This window comes from Bremia lactucae, linkage group LG7 (genome assembly GCF_004359215.1).
Source record: "Bremia lactucae strain SF5 linkage group LG7, whole genome shotgun sequence".
Taxonomy (NCBI): domain Eukaryota; phylum Oomycota; class Peronosporomycetes; order Peronosporales; family Peronosporaceae; genus Bremia; species Bremia lactucae.
Genome location: NC_090616.1, coordinates 2085425 through 2096241, shown reverse-complemented (window position 1 = coordinate 2096241; position 10817 = coordinate 2085425). Strand labels below are relative to the sequence as shown.

General features: G+C 48.1%; 4 protein-coding genes across 4 annotated transcripts; 1 reads left to right on the top strand and 3 right to left on the bottom strand.

The window, feature by feature from the left end:
* Positions 1-3205: 3205 nt before the first annotated feature.
* Positions 3206-3805, bottom strand: CCR75_008816 (uncharacterized protein; the record flags this gene model as incomplete). Its single annotated transcript, XM_067966864.1, has 1 exon — positions 3206-3805. One exon carries the CDS (start codon positions 3803-3805, stop codon positions 3206-3208), a length of 600 nt encoding a protein of 199 aa, XP_067816072.1.
* Positions 3715-8255, top strand: CCR75_008815 (uncharacterized protein). The gene is made up of 2 exons (XM_067966863.1): positions 3715-4023; positions 4080-8255. Exons 1-2 carry the CDS (start codon positions 3948-3950, stop codon positions 4748-4750), a joined length of 747 nt encoding a protein of 248 aa, XP_067816071.1. The 5' UTR covers positions 3715-3947; the 3' UTR covers positions 4751-8255.
* CCR75_008814 (uncharacterized protein) lies at positions 4899-9122 on the bottom strand (the record flags this gene model as incomplete). Its single annotated transcript, XM_067966862.1, has 1 exon — positions 4899-9122. The coding sequence occupies one exon, from the start codon at positions 9120-9122 to the stop codon at positions 4899-4901; it is 4224 nt and encodes a 1407-aa protein (XP_067816154.1).
* Positions 9123-10382: 1260 nt separating this feature from the next.
* CCR75_008813 (uncharacterized protein) lies at positions 10383-10817 on the bottom strand (the record flags this gene model as incomplete). Its single annotated transcript, XM_067966861.1, has 1 exon — positions 10383-10817. The coding sequence occupies one exon, from the start codon at positions 10815-10817 to the stop codon at positions 10383-10385; it is 435 nt and encodes a 144-aa protein (XP_067816156.1).

Here is a 10817-nt window from a genome sequence, read left to right as displayed (position 1 = left end):
AACGAGCCATTCCTCCTATACAATGTATAAACGATACATTTGCGCCGGAATGGTGGCCGTGTCAGCTTGTTGTTAGCGTGAACCAAGCGCCATCCACGTGTGGCTATACGCACACATAAGGTCGGGCTGCAGTGAGGCAACTTTCTCTCACGCACATGTCCCGCCTTGGCTCGCTTGTAGATGAACTCATCTATATGATCGACTTGTTCTATCGGCAACGGCCATTGCCTGGTCACTCAATATTTGGTGCCCGGTTCGAGGTCAATTTCGTGCCCGATGCCCCTTTCTGCTGGTTGGCGGCTCGGCACTTCTTCTTGGACGATCTCGTCCATTGCGGAAGACGAGCAACAGTCCACCAAGTTCTGTTCTGGAACTAGTGCTACTACTTCGTGAATCTTCCTTCTTATAAGCTCGGACAGGAACAGACTTCACGGCATCTCCAGAAGATTTACTATTTCTTCGGCAGTTTTCTAGACGTACTGGAGAACCTGAACTGAGGATGCCTCCGCTATGTTGTCTTTGACGGCCTCGAACACCTCGTTCGAAGGTCCGTCCAAATTTGTCGGGACTGATCCAAAGGTTTCTTGTTTTGACCTGCCCTTGATCGTCCTTATCTGTCGGGTTCTCGTTTCCCGAGTCACCACGACTTTTGACTGGGAAGCGGGTGCCGTCGCTCTCTTAGCTAACGCGCCTAGGATGATGTCACACGGACTCTCCATCCTTAGCACTGTGAACTTCTCTCTAGAAGAGAAGTCACTTAAGTGAAGGGGGTCGGGTTCAACTTGAATTCCCTCAGACTTAACGAGCGCGCCGTTCGCTTAACGAATAATCGCCTCTTCTCGCTTGTCATCCTGGTAAAGCAACTCATAAATCGCCGGCCTCTTTCTAAGAGAAGAGTTTCACAAAACTCAGTGATGCACCCGAATCCACGAAAAGGGTCATCACATGGCATAGCCTCGTGCTCGCGCGCTATAGACCAGCATGATTGAGGTCCGATATTTTGAGGTTTATACTACCCATTTGTTCAGTAAATGAACTTAGGGGTAGCTTTAGAGTCCGCGGCGTTCCGCCCCTACTGCGCTCCTGCATTTTTCGAACCCTCACTGGTCGATGCAGAACTCACGCGTCTCGCACGCTGGTGCTTGCCATCACCCTTTGGGTAGAGAGTCGTCTTCCTGGGCGTCTAGGCTCCAGCAGGGACTCTGTCATAGCAGCGAGCCATCATATGTCCGCACTTGCCGCACTTGTAGAAGACTACGTCTGCATTGCCCAACTGCATAGGAGTGGCATCCGACCTATCGGGGCCGAAGGCTTACACCAAGCAGTCGCCGAGGATTGCTCCTCAACTAAAGCAATTTGAATTGCCTCTTCCATCGTCGACGGCACCTTTCTAAAAAGGGCCTGTCGCGATGGGCCGTGTCTTAGTCCATTCGTGAACGTGGGCACCTAATGTGTTCCGGTATCGGACCCAAAGTAATAGAAGTCGACACCGAGCGCATCTCCTGCACATATTCTTGCAAGGATCGCTTTGCCTGTCGCGCTACAAAGTGGCGCGCCTGAAGTAACACTTCGTTGTTTGGCGGCTGGTAGATGGCGTGAATCTTTGTCTTAAAGATCGATCATGAAGGAACGCCTTACTATCCATCCTAAGCGCTAAGTAAGCCCACTCTGATGCCTTATCGCGCAAATGGGACATGGCGTACGACACCATTCGAGAGTCGTCCTGGATGAGCTGCGCCACACCGCATTACTACACGGCTAACAGCCAGTCAACAATCGTGTGCGCTGCAGATCCATCGAACTTGGGCAAGTTCATCGCAATGGGCCTCGGCTGATGCGGCCGGGCCGGAGAGCATCGCAACAGTCCTGTTAGAAGCCTTTCTCCGAGCCTGCTCACGCCTAAGATTATTCTGAGTCTTAGTTACGGACTCCGCTGCAGGATGACTCTGTAGCTCGGACGCGGCCCTTCGCTGTCCGAGCACGAACGTCTCAAACTGCTCCAACTGAGCAACATGTTGCTCAGGAGGACTACCCAAGAGCCTGGCCAGAATTTGCTTACCAAGTCCCTGCGCCAATTGCTCCACCACCTCCTGATGATTTTCAAAGAGGTAGGGAAATGAGCCCAATCGACACTGAGGCTCATCCTCAATGACAGGCTCAGAGAGACGGTTCGTGGGAAGGACTACTGGTGACACCAAGTGTAGGCGGGCGCTACTATAGCAGACACGCTCTACTTAAGCACACACCTTCAAGCACAGCGAGGAAGTGGTTTGACCGTCTTCTCTCTTGTGCACTGAGGTAATTGGTGGGCGCCAAAGCGCCCTCAGGCAACAATTTAAGTACTTAGGACAAGTGTCGCTACGGAAGAAGCGGTAATCCGCTTCACGTGCGCACTTGTTAACTAGGCTAAAAGGAAGTAGTTTTAAGACTGATTTATATTTAATCAAATTTAATATAAGACCTTATATTGCGAGCGTACTATTCTGAAAACCTCGGATCACGGATGACGCTAGCCGTCACCCGTCCGAATGTATTTACATTTATTTGCATTACTTACACAACGGTGGGTCTTTTGTGCATCGCACCCAAGCGGCAGGTCTAAGAGCTTCACATGAAGTAATTGATCATCCCGTTAAGTACACAAAGGGAACTTGATGGATTTGTGTAACATAGGGCATCTTTAGCCCGTTACATTGTGCCTATGAAAAATTGCGCTCATTGTCGAAGAAGATATTTTCTTTACCCGTGATTTTGCTGCTCACGAATCGACCATGCCGAATAACAAAGATTTTTTTTCATAGCAATGAAGATGAAAAGCTGATTGCGCATTGTACGGTGCCAGCTGAGAGTGCCCAGACATGAAGTCAAGAGAAGCGATCCGCTTCTATATGTGTCTTGGGGTGTTAAGCGTCCTCTTAGGCACCCTTTGTAAGGTAAAGCCGCCTGTGCCTAATCAATTAATCAAAAGGAAACGTTACTCTTCGCTCAGGTTTTGGTAAAATTCCTTCAATTTGATATAATAAGCTAAATTTAAGCAATAATCAATTGAAATGAGGTTTCGAATTGCTCAACGACGAATTGTCTCTTTTGACAAGCGATTCCTTTTAAGAAAACCAATTGTAGTTGCCACTTTTTTTTAATTCTTTTAAAAAGTTAACGCCATGAATTCCAACTTGTTTGTTTTAACGCAAATATTCGCTGACACTCACACAGATGGTGCCGTTGACTTCATTGCTGCAGTAATAATGTCACGATAGCAGCGTGAATTGTATTGAAAAAACGTATTTTCAAGCCACGCAGCAACGTGTGACGCTTGTGACACGAGCTCGTGACCTTTTCTAATCGTCAAACTTTTAGCCGCTCTGTCCAGACCCTTTTGGGCTTGCTCCCACGTGCGCATGCGCGTTTCTTGCTCCCGACCAAGCAGCCACAGCGTCTTGTAAAACCTTTTGACACTTGCTTCTTCCTTTCGCGCAATCTCAATTGAAACGTGCGTTTGGCCAATTCGAAATTGAATTGCACAATCCCGATCCAATCGTCCTGTGGTTTCAAACACGACATTATAAATGGGACATTCTTGGTACGACATTCGATGCACAAGCTTCCGTGTAGTCGTGGCCGACTCCCCCACAATCATAATCAACGCCTCATTTGTAAACGCAAATTCTTTTTTACTCGATATAAATGCAAACATCACAGTCTCACCCGGCAATAAATACCAAGCCGCTTGCAATTGTCTAAAATCAGTCGCAGTCGTGCAAATCTTGGCCCTCCCCGTCAAATCCTTTCGTAACCCTTTCAACATCTCGCTTTAAACCACATGCACAATACCCCAAAACGAAAGAAAAATATAAAAGATGAAATCAAGAAAAAAGGGTTTTTCTAAAACTTGGTAACTTAAAAATAAAATTCAAGGTACACGTGAAAAAGGGTACCCTCCGCACGTCATGGCCTCTTCGCCACGCTCGCGCTCACCGTCGCGTCCTAACGCGTCCTCGCGGTCGTCCTCGCGGTCGTCCTCGCGTACGTACCCTCCTCTTTTTCTTCGACGCTATCCCCCTCACTTCTTCGCGTCGTAGCCACGCCGTCGTCCTTAAAAGCCACGCCATCCACACGCATAGCTGTGCGTGTCGAGAACCTCACGCGGAACGTCCAAGCGGACCATTTGCGTGAAATCTTTAACAAATTTGGCCTCGTAGTGCGTGTCGAGTTGGCAACCCCAAAAGCCAAAGCCAGTGCGATCGTTGTCTTTACAAGCCAAATTGACGCCGAAAAAGCATGCGAGTACATGCACGACGGGTGGCTCGATGGCAACAAAGTACGTGTACTTCCAGAGGCACCCAAAACGGAGCCACGACGCGTATTACGACCATCGCGCTCGCCACGAAGCCGCTATCGACGCACAAGTCGTCCACGGTCGTCTGCACGTGGAGGACGTGGCCGTCTACGCGCAGCCTCGCCATTCCGAGGACGTAGTCGCAGTTCTCCGCGACGTACTGGACGTCCACGGTCTCCACTCTTTCGTCGTCGAGCGTCCTCGCCATTTTATAAGACCCATCGAAGTCCCAAGGGGTACCGTGGCAATTATCGTCGATCGCCCAGTCCCTTTCGTCGTCGTCGAACGAGTCGAAGCCGATCGTCGCGAAGCTTTAGTCGCTCACGTTCTCGCAGTCGTGACGTCAGTCGTAGCTCGAGCAACAGTCGAAGTTCAAGTCGTCGCCGTTTAAGCTCGAGTCGCAGTCGTAGTTAAGAAAAAAAAGGGTTACGACGAGTGCGCCATTTTTTTTTAATTCCATCCCCAAATGGGCGCACGTTGTTTATTTTTTAAACTTCAACCAAAAGAACCGTCTTTTTTTTTATTATTTCTAAGTAGGTGTAACTGCACTTTGTCGCAATGGTCAGCGCGTGGGACTATTTTGTCGCAAAAGCTGTTGCGCGTCGTCACTGGATAACGCCCGCGCCTCGAAACCACGTCGTCGTCGGTCTGGTCCAAGAATTCGCTGCGACAAGCCATTCACGGATCCGTGGCGACTTCTACGAGTCCGTCCCGCACTGTCCACGCTTTCGTCGTCCACTGACGGCAACCGCTGAAACGCCAACGACCCGCGACTTGCATGGCGTTTAAAAATCGTTTTGGTCCGTCGGGTATCCCGAGCGTACCCATCTGTCGCTAAGTACGATTCTACCATAACACTTTCGGCATCGTAACTAAATGCACTCCCTCGTGTCGTGGATCGACGACTATGAAGACGACTTGTTAATGGCCTTGAAGGCATTAAAACGGACGATACCACGGGTTTTGTGACACTCATATCGTCTCCACTCGCGGTTCCAATCGACGCCGTCGTTCTAACGCGGTCATTCGGTCGCATTCGAGCATTCTCGGGCAACTCTTGTGCCGGTGGAAACGTTAGCAATTGACTTGCCAAGTGGGTCAAATGAAAGGCGTGGACTTCTTGAGCCAAATGCTTGTACGACGGTCGAAACATTCGCGTGTAACCCTTCCACATAAAATCTCGTGAAAGGGCGGCAACAACAATTAATGGAACAACGAGCCAGAACGCATCAATGCGAAATGTATTGGAAAACACACCATTCCAGTATGAAGAACTAATGGAGTCGCCTGACGAGATCAACGCGGCGGTACCAATCCAGAGCATAAAGGACGTACCGTACACGACATAATGAAAAGCCCACCACATTTGCTGATGGAGACAGAGTTTAAGCGTCACGACGATTAAAACAATGGTGAACGACGTGCTGCCGTAGACCCACATGGTCGGTGTGTCCGCACGTGTAACCAAGTACTGCATCCCGTGCACGACGCCGAAACAAATGATAAGCGACTCCCAGATACACGACGTAATCCACGCCCAGACGACTTTGGTATTAAAGTTGGTATTTTCTTGTCCGATACGGTACAACAGGGGGTACGCGTGGGCCAACCCCGCGGGTACGTCTTGTTCAAACGTACTTACGAGGATAATTGGTAAGGCCGTAAAGAGTAAATTGTACCCCTGTAGTCCCCACTCGAGAAAAAACTTTTGGCCCGAGTACCCCGTATAAAACATGTACCAAAATTGGGTCAAATTCAAAATGACATTTTTGTAAAAAATGTATAAAATCAATTTTCCCATACGCACGTAATTCCATCGTCCATGGACCAAAAGTAATCGCGATAAGAACCGAAACTGTGCAATGGCATAATCTGACGAATTTGCCGCTTGCATCCCTTCTTGACCAGAAATCCCCACCCCCACATGGGCAGCTTGGATCATGGATACATCATTCGCACCGTCGCCAATTGCCAATGTACGGACGTGAGGTTTATGATCTCGTACAAGTCGCACGAGTTGCGCTTTCTGCGCCGGCGAGACGCGACATGCAATCACGGCAACACACTGTTCTGCAACGTTCAAGAGCAACTCCGGACACTCTTCAAGCGCAACTTCCAACGTCTCGCCATCAATCACTAACGCCACTTCACGACTCGGTCGTTCCGCACGACTTTCAATCCGCGTCAATCGTTTCCGACCTGATGTCCGTGCATTCCGACCACGTCCATCGGCTGTGGCCGTCGATGTAGCCATCTCCTCATCGTCGTGTTTTTCGAGTGCATAAAGTTGCAATTCCGTGCAAATGGCTTCAATTGTTGCATGCGAGTCCGCCGATAGCACAATTTGTTCAATCTCAGTGGCCAATAATCGACACGCAAATGCAATATTAATCGCTGTTTCCTCTTTATCACCCGTTAACATCCAAATTTTAATGGCTGCCTGTCGTAATTTATAAATCGTCTCGGGCACTTGAGCTTGCAACCGATCTTCAATCGCAGTGGCCCCAAGAATCTCAAGATTCGTTTCAATTTCTTCCATTAAACGATCAATGTCGTTCGTAAGACCTTGTCGTCGTAATTCAATCTGTCGCATGTCATTACTCGCACAACGATAGCGACGCTTCCACGCGTGAAACACATTTTGCGACACGTCGGTCGCACCAATTGCAAGCGTACGCAACCCTTCCGACGCAAATTGCTCCATGTGCTGCAACGTCAAGTCCCGCGTCTGAAGCACATTAGCGTCCATTGTCGGTCGCAATCGCTCGTACAGGACCGTGTCGGCGCCTTTACAATACAACGTCACGTTCCCACGCGGCCCTTGGACAATCACCGACATGCGTTTCCGAGTACTGTTAAATTCCAATACCTCCAACACCTGATAGGTACCCACGTCATGCGTTTCCACAGGTTGATTGCACTCCATGGCCGTCGGACCTTCGTCCACACAGGAGAAATACTCAACCATAGCTTTTCCTGGGCCACGACCAATGAATTTAAAGCCAAAACACGCGGCGGCAGCCACCAGTGCTTGTTCATCGGGTGAAGACGCACTTAATCGAAGTTTCTTGTCCGTAGTGCGTTCGGGCATGACCGTGTGGCAAATGGCCAAGTGTTCAAAAAATGCGTCAATTGCAAGAGCTTGGACACTGTGTTTTTGCGCCAACGCGTCAACGAGTGCATCGTCTTGGTAATTGACAAACGGCACCTGGACGACGCGGTCGGTCAATGTTGGCGACAACGTGTCCGATGCCACGACGTTTGTCGTGTCAAGACCTTGGCGTTTCTTTGCGGCCACACCCACTTCGGTCTCGCCGTACCCATACGCAACGCCATTAATCGAACATTTTCGAAATTCCATTATGTTGCACGTAAGCGTCCCGGTTTTGTCAGTAAACAGATAATCAATTTGTCCTAATTCTTCGTTTAAAGACATGGTTCGGACTTGACATGGCGTATCCGATTCGTCGTGATACATTGCCAAGTCGTTATTCATAAAGTAGGCCTGCATGAACTTGACCGAGGTCATACTGACGTAGAGCGACACGGGGATAAACGAATTTAAGAGGAGAAAATAATACAGCACCATAATCATAAAGTTGCCGACGGGTGACTTAACGGCAACGGACGCGCCGTCATACAAATACCACGCCGCGTCGTTGCGATCTTGGTCGAGATTTTGCGCATTCCAGACGGTTGAGAGGATCGCGCCTGAGAGACACAATGCAATCATCAAGACACAAATGTACAAAATCTGTTTGTTCAAGCGCTTTTCCATGTTGCTCCATTTCATGGGCTCGGACGACGACGCCCTCATGATCTTGGTGTCGGGGCCAGTATTCACGACCACGCCGTAGATATAATCCGTATTGCGGATCGTGGAACCCCGCAAGACAATTGCATTGGTCGAAATCACTTCTTTGGTGCCGTCTTGCAGCGCAATGGAGCCACTAAAACGATGAATAAAGTTGTTTGGTGTCTCGCAACTAATCGTGCCAACTAAAGTGGCTACACTGGCATCGGTCACAAGCAAAGGGTACGTAACTTCAAGCCCTTGGCGCAACTTTAAATTCGTTTCGCCATCTAGCGACTTTGTCTCCACATAACAAATCCCTGCCGGATTCGATACATCAGGTTCGTACGCGCCAAGGATAACCAGATCCGCGGGTACAGCGTCGCGGTTACCCACTTTCACCACATCGCCAACTTGAAGCGTATGCCACTTGACAATTGCAAATGTATTCGTCTCGAGCTGAAACTTTTGACACGGCAAATTATTTGCAATGTGGTCGGCTTGGTGCCGTTTGTAGTCTTCTAAGCACGCAAAGAACATGTCAATAAGCACAATTATCGACAGCGCGGGCAACGACGCGGGAAAGCCGCCAGTATTTGAAATCGGTTTAATCGTCTGCATGATCGAAATGATTAGAAAGTAGGCATTCGCTAATTTGCTAAATTCGTAAAAGAGTAACTTGGGCAAAAAATTCGACAGTGTAAATCGACTTGTAATGACGAGATTCGAGCAATAGGAGAACGCGGCGTTCTTTTCGGGGGCATTCAGGTGTATAATTCGGTAGTCCACGTTGTCACAATTGCTAATTTCAAGTGCCTTTGACGTCGCTTTATCGTGGCTCCACTCCGTGGGGCTGTCGACCACGTGAACGTCCACGACGTCGCTGCCAAGGACATCGTCGTCGTTGTTTTTGTCCTCCAAGGGCGACGGCTGAGACAAGAGCGCGTAGGCTCCAGTGGGGGTGCCACTATCAGCAGGTGGTCGCGGCCCCATCGTACGACGCGTAAATTGTGAGAGAGAGCGCAGACGGATTGTGCTGATTCAAAGAGACTTGGGGTGTACCCATTAAATCGGCTAGAACACTCTCTATTTTAGGGGCAGAAGCGCAACAAGTGGGGCTTGCAATCCTAGTAAGGATAAAGTATTGGATAGGCGCGGGACTCCATTTTATGTTGGAGTGAGACCTGCGGATGTCGCATACGTTGGTGAAGCCACCTTGGTGAGTTTTTGTTAAAAACATATTTTGGGGGGCAGCCGTAGGCTTAGGTTACGGCATAGATTATTGCCGTGAGGTAGCGCGACTCGGATGGATAGGGTCAGGGCAACTGGAAGGGGGGCTCTTACCAACGTGAATCGTGAGTCGTCGTAATTCAAGGGCTAATTGTCTGCTCAATGATGGATTTATTTAATGCCTGCGGCATCGTTTTTATTTTGCTGATTCTTGATTTCTTACGCAACTTTTAATGGCAAATGGTGTATGACATCTGGAATCGCTTTGAATAATTATGAAAAGTGTAAAATCTACATGTGGCTGAGTAATTAGCGACAAAATGCAATGCAGCATGGGTTAAGTAATTGTTTTTTCTTTCCATGTCTTAAGAAAGGAGGTTTGTGAAAAGTGTACTCGCAGATAACGATCTGTGGTGGTCGTTTTATCCGTTGCATTAAGTATGCACACAAAAGTGGTATTAATCTTTTTGATAACTAGCATCTTCGCAAATGTAACGGCAAAATAGATAGTGACGTATGTCCATACAGGCTACACGCAAGCGTACTAAAATAACATTAGGAGTTGCCAATACAGCCCGTGGCGCTGATTTATGCATTTTAGAATTTAAAGAAATGAGGAACGTCTTGATTTAGCCCCGAGCGCAAGCTTACGCGGGATCATTTTTGCAGATCTGACTTGGGTCCCCACAATTAAAATTGCATCTCAACTATTTTAAAATTTCCGTTTTATTTCCAATTTGAACCGCTCCTACTTAAATTATTGCTATCAACTTTTTTTAAGTATAAATAAACGGACCCAGCATAGCCACACACCTTTTGGTCTTGCCTCACCCGCTCACCGTAACTACAGATTAAAAATGACAACATATAGTATTTTCAGTAGACGTAAGGATTAAATATTTGTATCTGTTACTGCTTGCAAATTTGCATTACAAACCACGCGAGATCCATTTGATCGCGAGATAAAGGCCAGTTTTTCTTAAATATATTTAGTAAAAGCGTGTGGCCAAGCCTAATTCTAACCTAATGAATGTAGCTGCTCTCGACATGGTGGTTAATGTACATCGCAACGCCGAGAATGATGGGTATCGACAGAAAGAGAATCGTGTAAATGTACACCATATACAGCATGTCCCCTTTCATCTCGAATTTCGAAATTTTCACCAAAATTTCTTTCAATTTATTAAAAACGCCGAATTTCGGGCCCTCTTCCACCAAAACTTTGGCAACACCGCGTGCGCCAAAAATCTTGTTAATCAAAAACTGCAGCTGGCTCCTAATAAAACGCTCCTCTGATCCCGTAGTCGCTTTTGACACTTTGCTGCTTCCTTTCAAGCGATGGCCATCGATGACCGCTTGGGATGTCTCAGGGATATCTGGTGAAATCTCGTCGCTAATGCCTTGAGTGCTTGTGGCAACAGCGAGATTAAACACAAAGAGAAAGCATATACGCCTCAT

Bases quoted from the DNA above. Each gene is read 5' to 3' on its own strand.
- CCR75_008815 (XM_067966863.1), top strand. From the start codon at position 3,948: ATGGCCTCTTCGCCACGCTCGCGCTCACCGTCGCGTCCTAACGCGTCC. The intron at 4,024-4,079 runs GTACGTACCCTC...TTCGCGTCGTAG, and splicing joins GTCCTCGCGGTCGTCCTCGC to CCACGCCGTCGTCCTTAAAA.